Raw genomic sequence first — 26,890 nt, 5'->3', positions numbered from 1 at the left:
GATAGTTCTGCATACGGCTGGAGTGTACAGGCGAAGTCTGCGCACTTTGAGGAGCAGGTCGGGTAACCCCGGATAACTTTTCAGGAAGCACTGCTCCACCAGGTTTAAGGTGTGAGCCAGGCAAGGAATGTGTTTCAGTTGAGAAAGGGCTATGGCAGCCATGAAATTCCTTCCGTTATCACTCACTACCTTGCCTGCCTCAAGATGTACAGTGCCCAGCCATGACAGTTTCTTTCTGCAAGAACTCGGACAGAACTTCCGGTGTGTCTGTTGTCGCCCAAACACTTCATTGCCAATACAGCCTGCTGACGCTTGCCACTAGCTGTCCCATAATGGCACACCTGGTGTGCAACAGTGGCAGCTGCGGATGGAGTGGATGTGCGACTGCGGTCTGTGGACGAGCTCTCGCTTCTGCAGGAGGAGGAGGAAAAGGAGGAGGGGGGGGCGAACGCCTACAGCCAACTCTTTCCTTGACCGTGGGCTAGGCAGAACTGTCCCAATATTGCTGTCCCCTGTGGAGCCTGCATCCACCACATTCACCCAGTGTGCCGTGATGGACACGTAACGTTCCTGGCCATGCCTACTGGTCCATGCATCTGTTGTCAGGTGCACCTTTGTAGTCACAGACTGCCTGAGTGCATGGACGATGCGGTCTTTAACATGCTGTTGGAGGGCTGGGATGGCTTTTCTAGAAAAGAAGTGCCGACTGGGTAGCTCGTAGCGTGGTACAGCGTAGTCCATCAGCGCTTTGAAAGCTTTGCTTTCAACTAACCGGTAGGGTATCATCTCTAATGAGATTAGTCTAGCAATGTGGGCGTTCAAACCCTGTGTACGCGGATGCGAGGATAAGTACTTCCTTTTCCTAACAAGAGTCTCATGTAGGGTGAGCTGGACTGGAGAGCTGGAGATCGTGGAACTAGCGGTGGTGCCGGTGGACATGGGTGAGTGAGAGAGGGTTGGAGATGGTATTCTTGCCGGTGCCCTACATGCAGTGTTTCCTACTACTAACCTGGTGATTCCCTGACTGCTTTGGCCTGGCGACGAAAGCTGCACAGATACTGCAGGTGGTGTGGGAAATGGTCGGCTTACAGGGAGGGAAGGGATGTAGCGTTGCTGACTAGCTTCATTGGCCGAGGGTGCTGCAACCTTTAGGGACGTTTGGTAGTTAGTCCAGGCTTGCAAATGCATGGTGGATAAATGGCTATGCATGCAACTTGTATTTAGACTTTTAAGATTCTGACCTCTGCTTAAGGTAGTTGAACATTTTTGACAGATGACTTTGCGCTGATCATTTGGATGTTGTTTAAAAAAAATGCCAGACTGCACTCTTTCTACTATCGGATACCTTTTCAGGCATTGCAGACTGAGCTTCTTTAACTGGATGGCCACGCTGTCCTCCAACTGGTTTAGGTTTTGCCACGCGTTTTTGGCCAGATACGGGCCCGGTAGATGGAACCTGTTGTGATGTTGATGCCTGCTGCGGCTCCTCCTCCTCCGCTTCAGAACTACTGCCGCCTGCACCCTGTTCCCCCAATGGCTGCCAATCGGGGTCCACAACTGGGTCATCTATGACCTCCTCTTCTATGTTGTGTGCAACTTCGTCTGTGTCACCGTGTAAGCCGGTGGTATTGCGTTCGTGATGGAGCACCATAGTCTCCGCTGGTTTTGATTCTGCCTCAGTACACTGCGAGGGCAATGTTCTGGTCTGAGTCAAAGGAACAGCATAGTAATCTGGCTGTGGATCTGTGCACCCCATGTCCGATTCAACTTCTAATGGGCATAGCCTGTTAACTGTTTCACTGTGTAACCCAGGAACGGTATGTGTAAAGAGCTCCATGGAGTAACCTGTTGTGTCGACTGACGCATCCTTCACTGTTGTTTTTAGTGAAGGACACAAGGAAGCGACTTGTTCCTGACCGGGAGCATCCACTGACGATGCACTGCTCTGACATTTGGCACTTTCCGAGGAGGAGGCGAAAGAGTTAGAGGCAGAGTCAGCAATGAAAGCCAATACTTGTTCCTCCTGCTCCGGCTTCAAAAGTGGTTTTCCTACTCCCAGAAAAGAGAGCGTTCGAGGCCTTGTGTAGCCAGACAACGAACCTGGCTCAACAACTCGAGAGTTAGGTAATGTACTGCTTTTACCACGACCACCTGATGCTCCACCACCACTACCATCATTACCAGCTGACAATGACCGCCCACGACCTCTTCCACTAGACTTCCTAATTGTTTGCAAAACGTAACCAAAGTAACGCTATTTGTTACTGTAAAACAACTTATCAGGTGAACTCAAACTAATGTAGGATTTATATATACCTTTATAGGTGCCTGACACTGAAAGGAAAATCAGGCCCAATGTTACACACTAGGTTTTCTGTGCCCCAATAATTTGAGACAGATGGCACACACAGGACCAGCACTCAGGCAGAAATGCCAATCTTAATCTCCCACTATTTTTTTTTTTTTCTGGGAGAATTTACCCTAAAAAAAAAAAAAATGGCCAAGTATTACACAGTGTTTTCGGTGGCACACAATGAGAGACAGATACCACACATAGCAATGGCACGGAGGCAGACTTGCCAATATTTATCTCCCACTAATTTTTTTTTGGGAAAAGGGAGAATGTACCCCCCCCCCAAAAAAAAATGGCCAAGTATTACACAGTGTTTTCGGCGCCACACAATGACAGACAGAGGCCACACACAGCAATGGCACGGAGGCAGACTTGCCAATATTTATCTCCCACTAATTTTTTTTTTTGGAAAAGGGAGAATGTACCCCCCAAAAAAAAAAAAAATGGCCAAGTATTACACAGTGTTTTCGGCGCCACACAATGACAGACAGATGCCACACACAGCAATGGCATGGAGGCAGACTTGCCAATATTTATCTCCCACTAATTTTTTTTTGGGAAAAGGGAGAATGTACCCCCCCCAAAAAAAAAAAAATGACCAAGTATTACACAGTGTTTTCGGTGCCACACAATGACAGACAGATGCCACACACAGCAATGGCACGGAGGCAGACTTGCCAATATTTATCTCCCTGCAGTTATCTCAGAAAAGTATGGCAGGCAGCTATAAAAAGGACTGCTGCACACAAAAGTGTGGACAAACACACAAAATAGCTGTGCAGAAAGGAAGGAAAAACAGGATTTGTGCTTTGAAAAAAGCAGTTGGTTTGCACAGCGGCATACACACAGGCACAGCAACGCAGCTATCAGGTCAGGGAGCCTTCTAGTGCAGCCCAATGAGCTACAGCGCTGAGGGAAAAAAAATGTAGCTTCCACTGTCCCTGCAATCAAAAGGTAGTGTTGGACAGTGGAAATCGCTACAGCACAAGCGGTTTGTAGCTTTATGTACCCTGCCTATCACTATCCCTGCTTCCGAAGAAGCTGCAGCAACCTCTCCCTACACTCAGATCAGCAGCAGTAAGATGGCGGTCGGCGGGAACGCCCCTTTATAGCCCCTGTGACGCCGCAGAAAGCAAGCCAATCACTGCAATGCCCTTCTCTAAGATGGTGGGGACTGAGAACTATGTCATCACGCTGCCCACACTCTGCGTCCACCTTCATTGGCTGAGAAATGGCGCTTTTAGCGTCATTGAAATGCGACTTTGGCGCGAAAGTCGCGTACCGCATGGCAGACCCCACACAGGGATCGGCTCGGTTTCATGAGACGCCGACTTTGCCAAAAGTCGGCGACTTACGAAAATGAACGATCCGTTTCGCTCAACCCTACGTGCAACCTTACAATACAAGAAATAAACAACCTGAAGAGAGTCTCTGCACTAGGTGATCCTGACTAAGGAACAAAATGCGGCGGTTTGCTGAATAGATCAACCACCACCCAAATAATAGTTTTCCACAAGACAGAGGAAAATCTGTGATGAAATCCATGGACAGATGAGTCCACGGTCTTTCTGGAATTGACAATGCAGTCAATTCCCAGGCCCACCATATATGACAGACTTTAACGCGCGTGCAAACATTACAAGCGGATAAAAAATCTTTAACATCATTAAGCATGGGTGGCCACCAAATGAGTCTAGCAGTAGCTTTTCATGTAGCTGTGACCCCAGGATGCCCACTCAAGACGGAATTATTAAACTCCCGTAAAAGACACAATCTTAGATACACAGGCTGAAATAATTTGGACCCTGGAGTAGCGATGGGAGCCAGCGACTGGAGTCTACTGATCTTCGCTTCCAACTTCAAGGCTACCATGGAAACCATTATGCCCTGAGCTGCTGATTATATACTGTAGGTTGGAAATGAGTGAAAATAGACATATAACATAGTATTTCATGGAGGTCCATTAATGCCCAGACAAATTATAAAGACAAGCATTAGGTAATTTGACATTACGGACAAGTTTAATAGCACAATCATAAGGACACTGAGGAGGTAGTATCTCCGCCTCTTTTTTCAAGAACACATCAACAAACCCCTTCAGGTACCCCGGCAGACCCATCAGAATAGCACAGCATATTTGTACCAATTTTAGATATTTCTTGTGACAATTGTTACTCTATTTAACAATTTCCTTCTGACACCAATCAATAACAGGGTTGTGAAGACACAGCCATGGAAGCCCCAGTACCAACCCAGCAGTTAAGTTATCCAAAACAAAACAGGAGATTGATTTAGAGTAAAGTGCTCCCACTTGGAACGTAAAATCCACCATTATGCTATAGACCTAATTCTGGACTAACAGTGTCTTGTCAATGATGAAAATTTGAATGGGTGTTCCCAAACAAACAGTCCCTAATCCTAACTTTAGAAACAGTCTTGAATCAATCAAGTTAGCAGCAGACCTGCAGTCAATGAACACCAATGGTTCTTGAAGGATAACACCATATTCAGCAGTAATATATCAGAGGAAAAAAAGGTGCCTATGAGTCTAGGTGACCACCTTGACAATCACTCAGACTTAGGCATTCTCCAGATGGTTTGCTTGCCTGAGGAAGAGTTGTGCAATTCTTGAGAAAATGTCCAGCAAGACCAGAGTAGAGACAGAGACCTAGATGGTGCCAATGTTTCCTTTCTACAGCATGAGAACCGGCAATTCCAACAACCATCAACTTCATCTCAGATAGACGGAAATATTCAGGAAAAAAGGCTCCTTGCTGTCCACGTCTCTCCTGAATCCTGCAATTCATGCGTATGACCTGGGTCATGTCCACTGCCAAAAGAATATGTGGGAGCATGAAGAGATAGAGCATCCTTAAGAGCTTCAGAAAGGCCCCCATAGAATTGACACCTGACGGCCGCATCATTCCACTGAACCTCATTAGACCATTCACGGAATTCAGTACTCTAGTCTTCAGAGGTAAACTAATAGCAAAGCCACAAAAGAGGACTAAAATCCTCCAAAAATTCAAAAAAACAGCAGAAAAAAGGCAGCACCGCTTACTTGCCCAGGGCTCTGAACAAATGCACCACAGGATGCAGCCAGCCCATATAGCAAGATGTTGGCAACACACAGGTGCAAAATAATAAATAGACAGCAACTCACCGCATACCCATTCATGGAGGGGGTGACTGCTTACACTTAGTATACATTTGCACAATAAAGGCCTGTATAGGAAGCTGTTCACATAAAGAAAATGCATAGTGTCTGGTTCTCAGCCTGTCATGCTCCTACTATTCGATTACGCGGGCTGGCCAACACACTCCCAATGCATCCCAGTGTGAACACCCCTGTACACAAAACCAAACGTGCTGGGCTTGGCTGCATCCAGAAAAATATAGTGCACCAAAAAACATAAAAATAGTTAGGTATTGGTCGATATTTTAGCCAAAATACGCAAGCTCGCAATCCACGTCAAAGATCCCAACACTTGCGAGTCCTATCACTAAACTACTAGCAAAGCCACAAAAAAGGACTAAAATCCTCCAAAAAGTAAAAAAAAAACAGCAGAAAACAGGCAGCACCGCTTACCTGCCCAGGACTCTGAACAAATGCAGCACAGGATGCAGCCAACCCATACAGCAAGATGTTGGCAACACACAGGTGCAAAATAATAAATAGACAGCCACTCACCGTATACCCATTCATGGAGGAGGTGACTGCTTAGTATACATTTGCATAATGAAGGCCTGGATGCTGTTCACATAAAGGAAATGCATAGTGTCTTGTTCTCAGCCTATTAAGGCCCCGTCTCACATAGCGAGATCGCTAGCGAGATCGCTGCTGAGTCACAAGTTTTGTGACGCAACAGCGACCTCCATAGCGATCTCGCTATGTGTGACACGTACCAGCGATCAGGCCCCTGCTGCGAGATCGCTGGTCGTGTCGGAATGGCCTGGACCTTTTTTTGATCGTTGAGGCCCCGCTGACATTGCTGAATCGGTGTGTGTGACACCGATCCAGCGATGTCTTCACTGGTAACCAGGGTAAACATCGGGTTACTAAGCGCAGGGCCGCGCTTAGTAACCCGATGTTTACCCTGGTTACCAGCGTAAATGTAAAAAAAAACAAACAGTACATACTCGCCTTCTGATGTCCGTCAGGTCCCTTGCCGTCTGCTTCCTGCTCTCACTGACTCCCGGCCGTACAGTGAGAAGTGAGAGCACAGCAGTGACGTCACCGCTGCGCTCTGCTCTCAGTGTACGGCCGGATCTCAGTCAGAGCAGGAAGCAGACGGCAAGGGACCTGGACACCGAAAGGCGAGTATGTAGTGTTTGTTTTTTTTGGTAACCAGGGTAAACATCGGGTTACTAAGCGCGGCCCTGCGCTTAGTAACCCGATGTTTACCCTGGTTACCCGGGTGCTGCAGGGGGACTTCGGCATCGTTGAAGACAGTTTCAACGATGCCGAAGTCGTTCCCCTGATCGTTGGTCGCTGGGGAGAGCGGTCTGTGTGACAGCTCCCCAGCGACCACACAGCGACTTACCAACGATCACGGCCAGGTCATATCGCTGGTCGTGATCGTTGGTAAATCGCTTAGTGAGACGGGGCCTTTAGTCACGCCCCTACTATTCGATTAGGTGAGCTGGCCAGCACACTCCCAATGGATCCCAGTGTGAACACCCCTGTACACAAGACCAAAAAATGTGAGTTTTCAGGTTGCTAGTGAATTTTTTCGAAGGTGGGAGAGTCTAAGGGTACTTTCACACTGCCTTTTGGCACCCATTCATTCGTCACATCGGGGCTCACATCGGAGCTCCCTGCAAAATGGGATTAACGTATATGCGCCGACAGGGCTAGACTATAATGGGGCCAAAAGAGTGAACGCGCTCTCTGATGTGCATCATTTTTCAGTGTGTACGCCTACTGGAGGCGGACACTCAAACGTAGTAGAATATGTCTGGGTGTCTGTCTCCAGTAGGTGTATGCCCCGGAAAATGATGCACAAAAGAGCGCACATTCACTCTGTCAGCACCTATATAGTCTAGGGGTCCCATCGGTGTACACACTCAAATCCAGTTTTGCAGGACTTACGGTGTAAGCCCCAATGGAACCAACGTAAGGGTGCTAGAACGCAGTGTGAAAGCACCCTAACCTTATAAATTAATAAATTCCAGATTATTGGAAATGCACAGGAGAAAGCTAGGAGATGGTTGTGTGAGGAGCATACATTATAGAGATGTATGGATGAGAAAGATTATTGACTGTTGGTTGTGATTGCAGTAGCAGGAAATTAGGTTAAATATGTATGGACAAGACAGATTATGCATGGCCTTGAAAGTTATTGTTAATATTTAAACTTAATTCTCTGGTAGCAAGTGAAGGGACTGGCAGATAGGAGATGCAGAGGAGTAGCAAAGGTAGAGTTGGCTTAATCAGGCAGCTGAGCTGAGAGCAGATTGGAGAGACCCTAGATTATTGAATGGGATGTATTCTAGGTGGTATATGATAACACTAGCAATTTTGCGAAATGAGAATTGGAAAAACAGTGAATTCTAGAGCAAAAGGAGAAAATATGTGCAGTAATGTGAGACTCAAAAGTATATGGCTGGCTGCAGCTGGGCTCACCCTAAGAGGTTATGAAGAGGAAACATTTGACATAAGCGATACTCCACACCATGAACAATGCAGGCTCTATGTATTATTTATTATGTATTGATGATGCATTTGTCTGAAGGGCCACAGGAAGGAAACAGGCCATATCTGAGATATTCGAGTCATTAGACTGAGCTTACAAAGGGTATTGTTGTAATTTTTTTGTAAACCAGCTGACAGTTGAAATATATTCAGTAAAAATAATGGAAAAATATGAAATAATTCAATTTTTAAAGTTTTTTTTATGGTGGATGCAGTTGAGGCATTTTACATAAAACTTTATCAGCTCTTGTGCATAGCATTTCAATGGCATTTTTAAAGTGGAATTTCCCATTGAATTTGAAATTACACTGTAAGTAAGCTTATTTACAGTACAAGAGATTTAGTTCAGTGTGGAACACCGCATGTGAAATACACAGGAGTGTTTCCTAGTTTAGTCCCTGATGAAATCTATCCCGAACCTGTTGCACTGTGAATAGTGAACATAAAAAATTATTGAAAAATGATGTTTTACACATATACCTTTGCCATTTAGTGTGCTGTTCCTCCCTTTATTTGCTGCATTTTGATGGAAGTGAATTGGTCAGCTCTTTTAGGACTGGCGGAACGCACCAAATATTATTAATAAAGAGGCTATAAGGTGCGTTCGCAGCCCGGGGTCCACCGTGCAGAGATGACATCTGCTTAGTAATGACGGACAGTATATGGCGGTATAAAAAACACACGCGGGTAAACTTCACCCAGTATGTAGGAGGCGAACCATGTTGCATCACAGGGCCACTATACCGCAGAGTGAATTCTAATGCTTTGGTCACAGGACCTGCAACTGCTGTGCCAGAGAAAAACTAACTAAATATTTACTGCACTATGAGCGTACAGCGCCGTTCTGACAGACGCCACTAACCACCCTAAGCTTGGGCCAGGAAAGCGCACTATTTGTGCACGGCGCCACTCTGACGGACACTGCTGTAGATGCAGTACCATCGTGCCTTGTGCTGGATGGCACAATCTGGCGCTACTTAGCTCCAGACACCCACACTCAGTCAGCAATGCTAGGAAAGGGGATCAATTAGGAGCTTTCACCAGATTGTATCCACACATCCACGATTTTGGATTTATATTAGCACATGGCCGAGCAGCCATGCGAACCTTTTATAGCTGCGTCCTTCCGGGACCTTCCCTGTGATCCAATTAGGACTTCTTCAGGACCTGAGCATGTGACCCCCCGGGCATGCTCAGTTGACGAAAAGCAGGACTTAGTCCCTGGAGGGTCTGCTCACCGCTGATTAATGCTGGTTATAATAGCAGAACCTGGGACAGCAGCAGTAGCCAAATGCTCAGCATCAGCCTGAGCAAGACATTGGGACTGATGTTTTGCTGAGCAGGCTCCTATGTGGCTGGGGAAGAATGGGAGACCACACAGGACATGGTTTGAGATTCTCCTGTGCAGCGATGGTAATTTGACACCTGGCACCCACTGAAATCCACACAACTAACTAGTGCTGCCTACCCTGTTTTTTTATTTGATATCAAAGAAACCTGGCTTGGACTATTACATAGGGAGGCAACCATTGGAGAAGCCAACAAGGCCTGCAATTAGGGTCAGGAGAAATGAGCAACAATATTCCCCACTTTTAGGGTCCCTTAAGGAAGATTATCTAACATAAGGAAGATGATGTTTGTTTTCAAATCTCTTGAGTAGGATTGGACCATTAATATCCTTTGATATTAACCCTTCATCTATTTTCAGGAAAGTATTCTTTCCTGTCTACAAATAGAAAGGATTCCCACAAACCTTCTAACAGTTCAGAATTTGGTTGATCTCATACTCCATGTCAGGATCAGGTCAAGGCAGAAGCTGTTTTGTCAGTAGAAGAAAAATTATTGAGAACCCGAAGATATAGTAAGGAGATATGAAAAACATGGAAGGGAATCTCAGATGGAAAGTGATGATTGATTTGTTGAATATTTGGGAATGAATCGATGAACTTGAGAGACTAATTTTTACAAGTCTTTGAATGGATGTTTTAAATAGAAAACCAAGCTTTATCAATAGGAGAGACATTAGAAACAGGTTGATGATGTTTATCAGCAGTCTTCTTTTGGCCGCTGTTTCTGCCAAATTGGTTTGCATGTTAAAGGGAATCTGTCACCCCATTTGAGCTAATAATATGGGCATATAGGTGGTAGCTTGCTGAAACTAGTCATACCTGTATGCCTCATGGATGATGCCTTGTTCTATAAAAATCATCTTGTATTGCTTTATGTTAATTATTTCTTCCAGGCTTTCGGACGTACGCGGTCTGGAAGATAATGCTGCCTCATCTCTTCATACTACACTTCTCCTCCCCTCTCTTCACTGTGTGCCTGTTACATCAAGTGCACTAACATAATTTCTGCGCATGCACATTCTGCCTGCAGTCGCTCTTCTGCACCGTTCTGCCCTTCTATGGGCCTAACCTAAATTTTTTCTGCACAGGTGCTGGAGAATCGCGGTAATTTCTGGTCCCAGTGTTCTCCAGTGCACAGAAAAGGTGCACACTCGACTTTTTTCCTCACACCCTGCATAGGAAGCATGTCATTTCCAATGCTCCAGTATAATAAAGTCATACCAGGCAGCTCTTTAGGCTAGGGTCACATTGCATTAGGGCAATCCGTTTAGCGCTAAGCGCTAGCGGATTGCGCTAACACAATGTCTTTTTCGGGGTCGCGTTAAACGTCCCCGCTAGCGCAGATCCCCGATCTGCGAGAGCGGGGAACGGACCTTGGGCGCGCCGCGGACGCTGCAAGCAGCGTCCGAGGCGCGCTACAAAAGACCGGCACATCGCTAGCTCGTGCCGAAAATGACACGCGCTAGCAATGCGCTTTAACATTGCCGGCAATGAGAGCGCTAACGGACGCGGTGCACGGCGTTAACTTTGCCGTGCAATGCTGTCCGTTAGCGCTCACCCATTAACGCAATGGGAACCTAGCCTTACGAATAAGAGAGCTTCCTGGCACAACTTTATTATACTGGAGTTTAAGAAATGACATGCCTCTATGTAAGGCGGTAGGCAGGAAGTCGGGTGTGCACCTTTTCTGCGCGCCGGAGAGTGAAATATAACCAAAAGTTATAGTAACTCTCCAGCGGCACAAAGAGCAAATTTAAAGTCAGTGCCCATAAAAGGCAGGAAAAGTCAGGTTCTATTTTGGTTTCATCTGACCACATGACCTTCTCCCATGCCTTCTCTGGATCATCCAGATGGTCACTGTTGAACTTCAAATGGGTCTGGAAATGGGCTGGCATGAGCAGTGGGACCTGCACGATTTTAATCCATGACGGTGTAGTTACTAATGATAATGTTTGAGAATGTGGTCCCAGGTCTCTTCAGGTCATTAACCAAGTCTCCCCTGGGCTAATTCCTGACCTGTCTCAGAATCATCCTTACCCCACGAGGTAAGATATTTCATGGAGCCCCAGACCGAAGAAAATTGACAGTCATCTTGTGTTTCTTTCATTTTCTAATAATTGTGCCAACAGTTGTTGCCTTATCACTAAGCTGCTTGCCTATTGTTTTGCAGCCCCTCCCAGCCTTGTGCAGGTCTACAATTTTGTCCCTGGTATCATTAGACAGCTCTTTGGTCTTGGATATTGTGGAGAGATTGGAGTGTGATTGAGTATGTGGACAGGTGTCTTTTATACAGGTAACGAGTTTAAACAGGTGCAATTAATACAGATAATGAGTGTAGTATGATTTCTTAAAAACCATAGTATTTAAAAATCAACAATATGATTTTCTCGTATTTACTTTTATATTCGGTCTTTCACAGTTGATGTGTATCTACAATAAAAATTACAGACCTCTTCATTGTAAGTGGGAAAGCCAGCAAAATCGGCATTGTATCAAATAACTATTTTCCCCACTGTACATAGCCATTAGCTTTTGTTTTGGCCAAAAGATTTTTTAAGCCGCCACCACAACTAGGTAGATTATTTTGGGCAGGCCCTACTTTACTGTAACCTATTAAACATTTCTTAAAATATCCAATACTCTTTCTAGGTATATATGTATATTTTTTCTTTAAGAGACTGTCTCATACATTTTTTAAATTGACAAATAATACCACATACAAGTCACAAATACCATCACACCATGGCCGGACCACATATTACCACCCCATAGTGACCGAATAATACCACATACAAGGAACAAATACCACTGCACCATGACCAAATCACATATTACCACCACATAGTGACCGAAAAATACCACATACAAGGGACAAATACTGCCACACCATGACCAGATCACATATTACCACCATATAGTGTTCAAATAATACCACATACAAGGAACCACTGCTGCCACATCATGACAAGACAACATATTACCACCACATAATGACCGAATAATACCACATACAAGGAACAAATACAGCAACACTATAACCAGATCACATATTACCACCACATAGTGACCAAATACTACAATACTGATCATTAAAAACCACAATAGTAATATTATCATAAGTGTCATTATACACAGGGGCTCTGTACATAGTGTCAGTGTACAGGTAATGCAGTGATCACCAGTGACATTATACACAGGAGCTATGTAGATAGTGTCAGTGCACAGGTAATACAGTGATTACCAGTGACATTATAAATAGGATGTAAGTATATAGAGTCAATGTACAGGTAATAAAGCAATCAAGGGTGACATTATACACAGGAGCTCTGTATATAGTGCATAGTGTGCAAATAATACAGGGATCATCAGTGACATTATACCAGGAGCTCTGTATATATTGTCAGTGTACAGGCAATACAGGGATCACCAGTGACATTATACACAGGAGCTCTACATATATTGTATAGTGTACTGGTAATCAGTAACATTATGCACAAGAGCTACAGTATACAGTTATGAGGTAAACGGGTCAGCATATTCCTTACAGATGAACATATGCAGACAGGCAGTGTCTCAGTGTGATACTGGCAGCTTTCAGGTTTTCTCTGTGGAGACCCTCACTCAGTTACACCTCAGTGGCTGAGCTGTTTTCTTCCATCTGAGGTGACTTGCCCTCCCAGAAATGCAGTAAAAATCCTCTCACAATGGCAGCTATCCGCTGCCTTCCCTTCTATCTCCCTGTGGCAGGGCTCAGATCCCTGTAGAGGCCTGTCTCCTGTCAGAGTCTCACATACCAGTCCTTGCTACCATCACCATCCTTTTCTGACTGACACAAATCTTACCGCCACATAATAGCTAGCTCCTCCCCATAACATGTGACTTTCCGAGAAGCAGTCATTGGTTGACTGGACTGTCAATACTCCATCCCATAAAGCTCACTAAAACCTTTACTGATGTTGACCCTGTAAGAAAATTCACAATTAAGTAAGACAAGCAAAGAAATGGGAATAACATAAGAAAAACATATACTGTACATTGAAAATGCAGAAATAGCGTAATAACAAAAATACTTATATCTCAAAAACTTTATGTGATAGAGAAAAACTAAGCATATTTTTGTAATCAGCACATCAAACTCCATAAAACAGACATATTACCTTTGCTGATGATTTTTTTGTGCTGACCAGTGTTATTTATAAATAATGGAAAAATGTAGATTTACAACACTACTAGATATTGGTGACCACTCTGTCTAAACCGTAATAATCAGAGATGGATCGCAAGTGTGTGAAGTTTACAGATGTGTAATTTGGTTGTCCATAATCAGGCCTGTTTTTTTCATCAGAGGTTGGAGCAGGTGTGCTATATGTATATTTGGGTTCCTTTGCGCACATTTATTGTATAGTCTACTAATATGTTGACCGTTCTGACATGTTTTCTGCTCCAAATAGTGACTGCTCTTGTTTTCTTTTCTCCTGCAGGTTCGAGCTAGTGCCATTGCTCAGGATGCAGATCAGAACTATGACTATGCTAGCAACAGCGTAATACTTCATTTAGATGTGGGGGATGAGGTCTATGTAAAGTTGGATGGCGGCAAAGTCCATGGTGGGAACACAAACAAATACAGTACCTTCTCTGGATTCATAATCTATCCTGACTGAGGAACGGGAGGAGCTGCAAACAATCTCATGAACCCTTTTCTCACCAGAAATTTGCAGAACAATGCTCCAGTAATCTCCAGTAATTCATCACCTGCAAGACTTAATAATGTTGCTCCATATTACTTTTCCTCAATGCTGACCTGTAGGACATATCTTAACCCCTTTCTGCTAAAAATTGCTAGTATGCCCAGTGACATAATGACTCATCTAGCAAAGGAGAGGTCAAGGAAAGAAGTGACCACATAAGCCTCTATCACAGGTGGCCAGAAATCAGGACTTATTTTTTCTGATTTGCAGAACCTAATTTATATTTGCTGGTTTTCAACCTTTCACCTTGAAGGTTATGAATAAATCAGTGTCCCATCTTTTGTTGTCTTTGCAGGATATTGGAGCATGGGGGGCTAAAACTGGGGCAAAAATCTCATATGATTAAGGTGAACCATCTGTGTGCATGTGTGTAATTAACTGTGTCACTTCGTATCAACATGCAGAAAACATAGAAATATATAATTGGCAGACCCTTTATATGAACAACATAGCAGTCATCAGCTAATGGAGTATCATTCACCTAGAACATAAAGTCCAATACGTTTTCCAAGTGTCAAGTTGACTGGTCAATACTTTTTCAGCTTTTAAATTCATTCTGGACAAATATCTAAAATGCTAATGGTCCAAAAGTGTTATTGTTTAGCCACAATATAACCTCAAGGTTGTATGTTTGTCAAGAGAAATATGCATCTGTATCTGCTTCACCCGATTTTCAGAATATAGTTCCATACCTCATGTTTCACAATCATATCTGCATCCGACGCCTTTTCTCAAAGGCAAGCTCTATGATCTCTTTGCCTTGTTTCATGAGCCAAAGTATACATCTGACCGTCAATGTGCCAGTACAGACAAGTTACTACAGGGGTACTAAAACAACACAGTTTCTTTGGAAATGTGCTTTCTCATTAAACTCAATCTACAGCAGAAAAAGAGCAAAAAAAAAGATTTTGAAACCCAAATGTGTTACATAAATTTTGACATATGTTGTATGTGTGTTGGGGAATAAATGGTTGAGCGTAATGTGCACAATGGAACCTGAGTGCCCAGTCCCACTCCTGAAAAGTGAGACAGAGAAGGGGTATGCATCAAGTATTGTTTTGACTCTGGCACTGAAAGTAGTGCTGTAGCTGTGCATGCCGCTGGGTTCAAGCCTCCACCTCTCTGTCCCATGTCTCTGTGTTGTGCAGCGTGAAATATTGGAGTGTTTTGTACTACTAACAATAAAACACACGTGATTCCAAACCACTTATGAGGAGTCAATGTCTCTAAGCCTAAACACTAACGGAGTATCGAGTATCAAACACAAGCAAACATAAAATAAAAAAATAATGCTGCTGTGTTTGCCTTATACCTTTATTCTTCAGCATTTTTACTGTGTCCAGTTTTCTGTAATCTGATGTTTATTATGGTAAGATGAACCATAAGGAAACTCTAATGAAAATAAGATCGCATCTCCTTCATGAAGATGAAAAAATCTGAAAACAAAAATTAGAAATATGTGGTTAGTGAGCTAAGTACAAATAGTGAACATAAAGATTTATTTATGTGTTGTCTCTGTATCTTAGTAAATATGGGAAATATCCAAATGTTTACATGGTGCCCTTGACCTAAGAACCAGGCTATATTGTATCAAGAGGAGAGCTCACAGGGTTTTCAAAGAAATTACTGATTTTAGAAAAGTCAGCAAAGCGTAAGCTAATGGACAAGAGTTAATGATTTTGGCAAAATTTATACTAGGATGTAATAATCTATTTAACCACTGTAAGACAATAAAATCACACAAATTATTCACTGAGCTAATGTTTCTTCCATAAAAACATTGATTTGAATTGATTAATTATTTTATGCAGTATGATATGTGTAGTACCAAACAAAGAAGCTCAAAACCCCGCTTGCTTCCACAAAATGAGGGTTCTTACAGTTTTGAATTGGTGTAGGATTTTTTCTTGAATTTGTTGAATAATTGTCTCAGAGATTCTATTCCACAGTCCTAAATAATGCTCCTCAATAAATGCTGCCTATTTTTCATGATGGAATACCTGTCTTTTAACAATATACTAACTCACAAAGTGTAGGTAGGAAATGGTTGATGGTTTGACAGAATAAAAATGTACTGTTTCACATACTGTGGTCATCCTGATCAAGACATCCCCTCAACATCTCTGCGAACTTCTGGAGCATCTCAGATCTTAAAGAGAATCTGTCAATGTGATCAACCGTCGTAAGCCATTTAAATGGGCATGCAGGTCTTAGGAAGCAGAATAAAATGATAACTTGACATCTGCAATCTGATCCACGTTTCTCTTACATGTAAATTACCTCTTTCAGGCTATGGGGAGGACACTGCCTGGAAGATAACTCTTCCTCCAGAGGTTATTTTACATAATGGGGGAGTTGCCAGTGTGACACAAGTAGCTAACACAGAACAGAAGAAATAAAATTTGTCTTCATGCAAACACGTTTGCAGTTCTCTGAGCACTGCTGTATTGCAACAATATTGCAGGACTGGCTCCTGTCAGATGGAAGCTGAAGCTGAGAGGAATCTGCAGATCAGGAGAGCAGAGACTGGCCAGTACACATCATACACTCCCTGACAGAAGTTATGTCGCTTATCCATGTTATGTAAATAAAAGCTAATAACCTGACGTTAAATTCATTAATTGGTTGTATAAATTATTCTTTTGAAAGCTGAAACCCTCCGAAATGTGGTTTAGGTTAAGAAAATAAATTGGCATCAATGCAGAAATATTGAGCAGTTGATGGACACAGAATGGTCAGATTTTGGCAAGACAAAAGTTTTGTCGCCTGGTCATATAATGCACCCAATCCTAGTTTACATCCTCACCTGTGCTCAGTAAATTATTGCTTAGTGTGTGTGTATAAAAAGAAACCCAGCACCCCAGACCTTTACTTGAACTGCAACTTGAGCTCTGACAACATGCCAAAAATCCACCGTGCGACCAAAGCCTGGATTATCAAGAGGCTGAAGACCAGATCCACTGCAGAGGTGGCTGACACCTTTAATGTGTCTCAGCGTCAAGTACAAAGAATTAAAAGATTTGAAGAGACTGGAGATGTGTTTGACAAGCCCAGGTCCGGCAGACCCCACAAGACAACTGCTGAGGATGAACGTTTGTTAGTTAGAAATCCAAAACAAGCCCCTCTTCCACTGCAGCAGACTTCAACAGACCTGGTCACCTCAAGTCCCTGTGTCAACTAGAACACTTTGTAGGATTCTGTCTCGAAATGCCCTCCATGGTAGAATCAGTGCCCAGAAGCCAGCACTAAACAAAAGGCAAATAAAAAACCGTGTGACATTTGCAAAGTCCCACAGCCTGCTAAACAGATGGATGCTGGAAAAGTGTCAGAAGGTGGATTTCTCTGATGAATCTTCAGTAGAATTACATCACAGCCACCGCAAATACTGCAGGAGACCTACTGGAGCCCATATGGATCCAAAATACACCCAGAAAACAGTTAAATTTGGTGGTGGAAAGATCATGGTCTGGGGTTACATTCAGTATGGGGTGTGTGAAACATTTGCAAGGTGGAAGGCAATATCAATAGCCTAAAATATCAAGAAGTATTAGCTACCTCTTATATTCCAAATCATAAAAGGGGTCAAATTCTCCAGCAGGATGGTGCTCCATCTCATACATCCATCTCTACAACAAAGTTTCTCCAGGCAAAAAAAATCAAGGTGCTCAAGGACTTGCCAGCCCAGTCACCAGACATGAACATCATTGAGCATCCTGGGGGTAGGATGAAAGAGGAAGCTTGGAAGACAAAACCAAAGAATCTAGATGAACTTTGGGAGGCATATAAGACTGCATTCTTTACTATTCCTGATGACTTCATTAATAAATTGTATGAATCATTGTTGAACCGCATGGATGCAGTCCTTCAAGCTCATGGAAGTCACACAAAATATTAAATATGACTTTAATAGCACCACAACTTAATTCACCAATGTTATGCAAAATATATTTGTATTTTAAGTTAATTATTTGTTTGAATATCACAGTACTTTCTGTGGGCCACAAAACTTTTGTCTTGCCAAAATCTGACCATTCTGTGTCCATTAACTGATCAGTATGTCATCGTATGAAGATGGGAGGCGCAGGTCCCGGATCACGACGCCCATCGGACCGGACCCCATGTGTGGAGGAAGACCACTGTTTGGGCGCATGGCAGGGCTCGGCAGGGAAGGAGCAACGTTTCTTGTTTTGAATGTAAAATTGGCTAGAATCACGAGCAAAAGCCATGTCACTTTTGGAGGGCCCCTGATGTGCCTAAACAGAGGAAACCCCCATATGTGATACCATTTTGGAAGCTAGATTCCTCAAAAAACTTATCTAGATGTGTGATGAGCATCTTGAACCAATAGGTGCTTTACAGAACTAAGACATTTTTTTTAAAAATCACATTTTTCCCGCAAAAGTTTTCTTTTAGCCCCAAATATTTTATTTTCTAAATGATAACAGGAGAAAATGGACCCCTAAATTTGTTGTGCAATTTCTCCTTTTGAGGCACAGTGCAAAGCTGAAAAGGGAAGGAGCGCCATATTATAGTGCAGATTTTACTATTATGGTTAGAGCGTGCAATGACCCACTGGGAGAGACTACTCATAAGTGACCCCATTTTACAAAATACAGCTCTTAATGAATGAATCTAGGGGTGCAATGATCATTTTGACACCATCGTTGGGTCACATAATTTTATACCATTGGGCACTGAAGAAAAAATAATTACATTTTAACTACAAAAAATATGTTTTGCACCAGATTTAACATTTTAACACAAGAAGTGGTTACAATTAGCACCAAGATTTGTACCACAATCACTGCTGAATACAGAAATACACCATATGTGGCTGTACAGTACTGCTTAGCCATTCGAGGAGTCTCGGTAGGGCTGGAGCACTATTTGCCTCCTGGAGAGCAGATTTTCCTAGAATAGTTTGCGGACTTCATGTACAGAGCCCCTAAGTGCTAGAGAGCAGAATCCCTTCCCCCCCTCAAGTGACCCCATTTTGGAAATTATACCCCTGCCAAATGTGAACGCTAAAGGTGGTTTATGTACACTGGGGCTCAGAAGGGTGGGAGGCATTTGGATTAGGGAGCACAGAATTCGCTGAATTTCTTTTGGGGGGCAATGAGCCATTTTGCTTTTCCAGAGCCCTTGTGCTACCAGTAGCATAGAAGCCTCCTATGTTTCCTTTAACAGATTATGGACCTGAGTGGGGACTTGCTTTTTTGTGGATTGAGATGAAGCTTTTATTCAGAACATTTTTCATAACGTTTGGGATCACATTTATCTGGCGCTCTACGCTGAGCACTTACTTTGGGGTTTCTAACTAAATCTCTCAGTGACATGACAGATGAAACCCCCGAAGGGATCCAATCACTATAATGTGGCAGTAGAGTTACTCTGGACTCCGTTTGGCCTCTGTTCAGCGTTGTCCTTCCTTTCAGAGATGCACAAATCTATGGTGGACTGCATTTTTATGAACGCCTAAAAAGACGGACACCGCCGGATCACAGGTCCTATGGCATTCACAATACCTCCATCTGCCTCATTATAGGGAATCTTCAGCTGGCGTTTCTGTCTGAATCACGTATTTCAGAGATTTACATGGAAAACCGAGTGTAAGCGCTCAGGATGCAGGATAAATGTGCACCAAGCCTTACTGCGATCTTTGGGAGGCAGACTGAACAAATCCACTGCAGGTGAAGAATAGGTGTTATTTATTTTTTACATCGTTCCTCATGCAGTATAAGTGATTAGGTGACTTTATTCTTCGGTTCAGTACGATTACGGCGATACCAGATTTATATAAAAAAGGGGAGAAGCCAGGGCTGCTTATGTTCAGAACACAATACATAAGCTGCATATGCACATATTAATTTCCAACTGTATTTCAAAATGAGACATTTAGCAAACAACTGATCAATTCTTCTGAGCCAACCCACCATGCCAAGGTAATCTCAAATGGTGCAGTCCTGTTAGGTGTCAAGTTCCCACCTCTGCACAGGGGGAATCTCAAACCATCTCCGTTGCGGTCTCCCATTCTTCTCCAGCAGCAGTAGAGTCTGCTCAGCGGAGATGTCAGTCCCAGCGTCTTGCTCAGTCTCACTCTGTGCATAGGGTTACTGCTGCTTTTCCAGCTTCTGCCACTGAAGCCAGTGCTGGGCAGCGGCGAGCAGATGCTTTTAGGACTAAGTCCTGCTTTTCCCCTTCTGAGCATGCCCAGGGCAAGATCTCCCGTTGGAGATCGAGGGTCACATGCTCAGATACTGCAGCAGATCCCATTGGTCCTCCAGGAAGGTCCTGAAGGTGCTCAACTTCTATGGCAGCCTCCCATTGGTCCTTCTTGGAAGGTCCTGTACATGCTGCAGCTATAAAAGGTTCGCATGACCGCACGGCCATGCGCTAGTGTAAACGTGTGTGTGTTGATGTGTGAAAGTCGTTCATTAATTATCCCCTCCCTTGTGTATGACTGCTCGCGTAAGGTGGATGATTGCTATCTAGCGCCCGACTTAGCCATCAGCACGTAACACACAAAACAGCGTCTAATTGCTGTGACCGCCAGTGCGGCGCCGTGCGCTTTCACAGCGCTTTCCTGACCCAAGCCTGGGTGGTTAGTGGCGTCCGCCAGTGCGGCACTGCACGCACTCTCGTGCATCTTTATTATTATTATTTCTTTCACTCTGACACCCCAGTTGTGGTGTCAAGCGCAAGAGGTCTATATGAACTCAAATCCTGTGTCTTGGGATTGAGTTCTGAGATTCCTTGCTTGCGCTCTTGGTGCGGTACCGTGGCCCTGTGACGCAACAGGGTTCGCTTCCTTCACACAGGGTGAAGTTAACCCGTGTGTGTATCCACATTGTACTGCCATATAGTCCGTCATTACTTGGCAGCAGGTTCCATCTCTGCACGGTAGACCCCGGGCTGCGAACGCACCTTACTCTATCTTTCTTATTATTTGGTGCATTCCGCTAGCCCTAACATTACACTAGCGCCAGGGTCTGGCTAGTAATGACCGACAAACAGCAATCCTTGCGGTACATCCAGCAGCTGGAGGGTAGGTTGGCGGCTCTCGAGCGCACAACCTCAGCTGTGGATATAACTGCAGTTGCTGTTCAGCTGATAGCGTGGCTGCAGCCACCTTGTCCACTGCCACCCCTGTACCGACTCTATCTCGCCTCCTGCTGCCAGAAAAATTTTCTGGTGATAGTAAGTCTTGTAGTCTTGTAGGGGTTTCGTGAGTCAGTGCTCTATACATCTCAAGCTTCTGGCCTCTCGTTTCCCTACAGAGGGGGCTAAGGTGGGGTTTATTGTGTCTCTCCTGTCGGACAGGGCGTTGGTGTGGGCTACGCCGCTGTGGGAGCGTGGCGATCATGTGGTGCAGAGTGATTCGTTATTCCTGAGCACTCTGAAACAGGTCTTTTTAGGACCTCGTGTCACCCATGATACGGCGCTACAACTGTTGGCATTGACTCAGGGCTTGTCCTTGGTCAGCCATTTTGCCGTCCACTTCCGCACCCTGGCATCTGAGGTGGAGTGGTCAGATAAAGCCCTTATTCCGATATTTTGGAGGGGGCTGGCTGACCACATGAAGGACGCCCTGGCCACTAGGGAGATTCCCGCCACACTGGAGGAGTTAATAGCAGTGTCCACTCGTATTGACCTCCGTTTTCACGAGCTGAGTTTAGAGCGAGCCTAGTGTAGGCAGAGGTTTCTGCTGGCTCCCACCTTCGTGAAACCTTTGGAATCTCCAGTCCAGGTCCCTGAGTCACATGAGGCCATGAAAGTGTCACAGCGGGATCTAAGTCCTGGACCGCTCGTGCACTCCAGGTTTATCATGTTTGCCAGCAGTCAGGACATCTTGCCACCAGATGTCCCCAGCGGTCGAGGAAACGTCTGCGTCTAGTGGTAGTAGGTGGAGGTACACTAGACATGGCGATGTTTGCCTCCAAATTGTCCTTTAAGGGGACAATTACAACAGGCTCATTCACTCACTCGGTAGAGCTCTGCATGGATTCTGGGGCGGGGGGCAATTTTATGTCTTCTGCCTTCACCCAACATCACGCTATATCCCTGGTAATGCTAGCTCAACCAGTAGCTGTACGAGTGGTGAATGGGTCAACACTGCCCTCACAGATAACACACCAGACCATCCCTTTCACTCTGCCCTTGTCGCCATCTCATCAGGAGATTATATCTCTGCTCGCCATTCCTGAGGGAATTGATGAGATCCTGTTAGGGATGCCTTGGCTATGATATCACTCTCCTCATATCAAGTGGTCCACAGTCAGAATTTTAGGATGGGGTGAATCTTGTGGGGGTAGATGTCAGAGGGAGAGCGTTCAGGTTGCTACTACTGAGGTACCCGCAGATTTATCCTCTCTACCCAAGCAATATTGGCCCTATGCGGACGTGTTCTCCAAAAGGGCTGCGGAGACCCTTCCGCCTCACCGCCCCTATGACTGTCCTATTGACCTCTTGCCTGGTGCTGAGCCTCCCCGGATCGAGTCTATCCTTTGTCTCTCCCAGAGACGGAGGCAATGTCACAGTATATCCGAGAGAATCTGGAAAGAGGATTCATTAGGAAGTCAGTGTCACCTGCAGGGGCTGGGTTCTTCTTCGTACAGAAGAAGAGTGGAGAACTGCGTCCATGCATAGACTACAGGGGTCTTAACGCCATCACCGTTAAAAACAAGTACCCACTACCCCTGATATCTGAGCTTTTTGATAGTCTATGGGGAGCAAGGGTATTTACTAAATTAGATCTGCAGGGTGCTTACAACCTGATTTGCATCCGTGAGGGGGACGAATAGAAGACGGCATTTAACACCAGGGATGGGCACTATGAATATCTGGTGATGCCCTTCGGGCTCTGTAATGCCCCAGCCGTTTTCCAAGACTTTGTAAATGACATCTTCCGGGATATGCTTTCCACCTCGGTCGTAGTTTATCTGGATGATATTCTCATCTACTCTCCAGATATAGACTCCCACCGGAGAGATGATTGCAAGGTCTTCGACCTCCTATGGGCTAACTCCCTCTATGCCAATTTGCAGAAGTGTGTATTTGAGCAGGAGTCCTTGCCTTTCCTTGGCTATATCATCTCTGCCCAGGGATTGGCTATGGATCCTGCCAAGCTACAGGCTGTGATGGACTGGCAGGAACCCCATTTTCTCAAAGCGGTGCAGCGCTTTATGGGGTTCATTAATTACAGTTCATTCCCCACTTCTCAACTTTGGTAGCTCCCTTGGTTGCCCTCACCAAGAAGGGGGCAAATCCCAAGTTGTGGTCAGAGGAGGTCTCCAAGGCCTTTCTCTCGATTAAGTCACACTTCGCTAGCGCTCCCATCCTACATCGCCCCGATGTAGATAGGCCATTAATTATGGAGGTGGATGCCTCATCCGTTGGTGCTGGAGCAGTCCTCTTCCAAAAGGATGCTCAAGGTCGGAAGCATCCTTGCTTCTTCTTCTCTAAGACCTTTTCACCAGCGGAGATTAATTATTCCATCGGGGACAGGGAGTTGCTAGCTATGAAGTTGGCTTTCTCAGAGTGGAGACATCTTCTGGAGGGAGCTCGCTTTCCCTTCCAGGTGTTCACAGACCACAAGAGCTTGGTGTATTTACAGACAGCCCAGTGGCTAAATTCTCGTCAGGCTAGATGGTCCCTGTTCTCCTCCCGGTTCCATTTCACCCTCCATTTTCTTTCCGGGGAGAAGAACGTTCGTGCCGACGCTCTCTCTCACTCTGTAGTGTCATCAGAGGAGGAGGAGGAGGCGCCTCGGCTTATTGTCCCTTCAGAGAGCCTGAGAACTGTGGTTCCAGTTTCGCTAGAGTCTGTGCCCCCAAGCAAGACTTTCGTTCCATCTAATTTGCGACCGGAGGTTCTCTTTTGGGCTCATTCGTCCAGGGTGGGTGGACACTTTGGGACCAAGAGGACATCTGAGCTCTTGGCGAGGACATACTGGTGGCTGCATATGACTCGTGACATCGCAGACTATGTTCGGGCGTGTGTCTCCTGCGCCAAGAACAAGTCTCCTCGGCAACGGCCAGCTGGGTTGCTTTACCCCCTGCCGGTTGCGGACAGGCCCTGGGAGATGGTCGGGATGGACTTTGTGGTGGGCTTACCCAAGTCTCGTAGCTGCACCATTATCTGGGTGATCACCGACCATTTTTCCAAAATGGTGCACTTGGTGCCTCTTCCACGGCTACCTTCTGCACGAGCTCTGGCTGTGTTGTTCAGCAAACATATCTTTCGCCTACACGGTATGCCGAACAAAATTGTCAGTGACCGGGGTCCCCAGTTTGCGTCTCGATTCTGGAGAGAGCTTTGTCGTCTACTCAGTATTGAGTTGAATCTCTCTTCGGCATATCATCCCGAGACGAATGGGTTGGTAGAGAGGGCCAACCAGACCCTGGTCACATATTTACGACATTTTGTTTCTGCCAGGCAGGATGACTGGGCCTCCTTGCTACTGTGGCCAGAGTTTGCGCTTAACAACGTTGTAGCCGACTCCACCAGTCAGACTCCATTCCTCCTAAATTACGGCCAGCATCCGCGTGTTCCTGTGCCCATGCCCGTGTCTTCTGCCGACTCCAGGGTGGCAGACTGGGCTGTAGAGGCACGGGACATTTGGGACCGCACTCAGGATGCCATTCAGGCCTCCAAGGAGAGAATGAGGTCCTCTGCTGATGCTCATCGGCACCCCGCTCCAACCTTTGCTCCTGGCGACTTAGTGTGGCTCTCCGACCATAACATCAGGCTGCGTGTTGAGTCCACTAAGTTTGCTACTTGGGTCCCTTCAAGGTCCTCGAACAGGTTAACCCTGTGGTCTACCATCTGGCCCTTCCTCCACGCCCGGGTATCATCGACACCTTGCATGTGTCCCTCTTGAAGCCCGTATACATGTCCCCGTTTTCCAAGTCATCTGCCGGGACATCGGGTTAATCTACGGACAATTACGAGGTGAACGCTATTTTGGGGTGCAAGGTGGTACGTGGCAAAAAATTCTATTTGGTGGATTGGAAGGGTTATAGCCCAGAGGACAGGTCCTGGGAGCCTGCTGAACACATTCGAGCTCCACAGCTCATTGCTGCCTTTGAGCGTAGCGAGGTCCAAGGAGGAAGGGCCCTAGGAGGGGGGGTAATGTTAGGTGTCGTGTTCCTGCCTCTGCACAGGGGGAATCTCGAACCATCTCTGCTGCGGTCTCCCATTCTTCTCCAGCCGCAGTCTGCTCAGCGGAGACGTCGGTCCCAGCATCTTGCTCAGTTTCACTCTGTGCATAGGGTTACTGCTGCTTTTCCAGCTTTTGCCATTGAAGCCAGTGCTGGGCAGCGGCGAGCAGACGCTTTTGGGACTAAGTCCTGCTTTTCCCATTCTGAGCATGCCCAGGGCAAGATCTCCCGTTGGAGATCGAGGGTCACATGCTCAGATACTGCAGCAGATCCCATTGGTCCTCCAGGAAGGTCCTGAAGGTGCTCAACTTCTGTGGCAGCCTCCCATTGGTCCTTCTGGGAAGGTCCTGTACATGCTGCAGCTATAAAAGGTTCGCATGACCGCACGGCCATGCGCTAGTGTAAACTTGTAAATGTGTGTGTGTTGATGTGTGAAAGTCGTTCATTAATTATCCCCTCCCTTGTGGTGTATGACTGCTCGCGTAAGGTGGATGATTGCTATCTAGTGCCCGACTTAGCCATCAGCATGTAACACACAAAACAGCATCTAATTGCTGTGACCGCCAGTGCGGCGCCGTGCGCTTTCACAGCTCTTTCCTGACCCAAGCCTGGGTGGTTAGTGGTGTCCGCCAGTGTGGCACCACACGCACTCTCGTGCATTTTTATTATTTTTATTTCTTTCACTCTGACACCCCAGTTGTGGTGTCGAGCGCAAGAGGTCTATATGAACTCAAATCCTGTGTCTTGGGATTGAGTTCTGAGACTCCTTGCTTGCGCTCTTGGTGCGGTACCGCGGCCCTGTGACGCAACAGGGTTCACTTCCTTCACACAGGGTGAAGTTAACCCGTGTGTGTATCCACATTGTACTGCCATATAGTCCGTCATTACTTGGCAGCAGGTTCCATCTTTGCACGGTGGACCCCAGGCTGAGAACGCACCTTACTCTATCTTTCTTATTATTTGGTGCGTTCCGCTAGCCCTAACAAGTCCTACACTACGTTTTTTATATTCGCTGTGCCATTGCGGCCTCCTAAATGTATTAAATGCAAGACCACATTAAATGCAAATTGTACCTGAAGCATTTCTGAATCACACCCATGGCACCAGAAAGGGCAAACGCAGATAAAGGTTAACCAGGTCCGGACATAGATATTTCTGGTCCAACCTCCACGCTGACTAGCCAGCACCACAGATGAAGGGTGAGACACGCCCAGACACAGGTGCACAATCAAACAGAGCCTAGGGCATGGCAGGGCTGCTGTATGTGTGTACAGCAGCCTACATCAATCACAACGAACACAGAAAAAATGGCATGCATAACCCAGCACGCACAGCAACAGTAGTGGTCAGCCACAAACCAATGTCAAAATAAAGGGGTGAAGCCAGCGTTGCTTATGGTCAGAACGCAATACATAAAGTGCATATGCACATATTAATTTCTAACTGTATTTTAAAATGAGACATTTAGCAAACAATTGATCAATTCTTCCCACCACCCCGCCACGCTAAGGCATTCTCAAATAGGGCAGTCCAACTCTACGTTTTTTATATTCACTGTGCCATTACAATCTCCGAAATGTATTAAA

At 45.4% G+C, this 26,890-nt stretch overlaps 1 protein-coding gene across 1 annotated transcript in view; it reads left to right on the top strand.

Annotated features, from left to right (window-relative positions):
• Positions 1–15,823, top strand: part of C1QL4 (complement C1q like 4) — a 243,622-nt gene extending 227,799 nt beyond the window's left edge. Inside the window, exon 2 of the mRNA XM_077299741.1 lies at positions 13,879–15,823. Within this exon, the coding sequence (XP_077155856.1) occupies positions 13,879–14,058 (180 nt within the window). The 3' untranslated portion in view covers positions 14,059–15,823. The remainder of the gene's footprint in view (positions 1–13,878) is intronic.
• The last annotated feature ends 11,067 nt before the right edge of the window (positions 15,824–26,890 follow it).

Source organism: Ranitomeya variabilis, chromosome 3, assembly GCF_051348905.1.
Source record: "Ranitomeya variabilis isolate aRanVar5 chromosome 3, aRanVar5.hap1, whole genome shotgun sequence".
In the NCBI taxonomy this organism is placed as follows: domain Eukaryota; kingdom Metazoa; phylum Chordata; class Amphibia; order Anura; family Dendrobatidae; genus Ranitomeya; species Ranitomeya variabilis.
The sequence above is the reverse complement of the archived record's forward strand: the minus strand, read 5'-3'. Positions and strand labels throughout refer to the sequence as shown.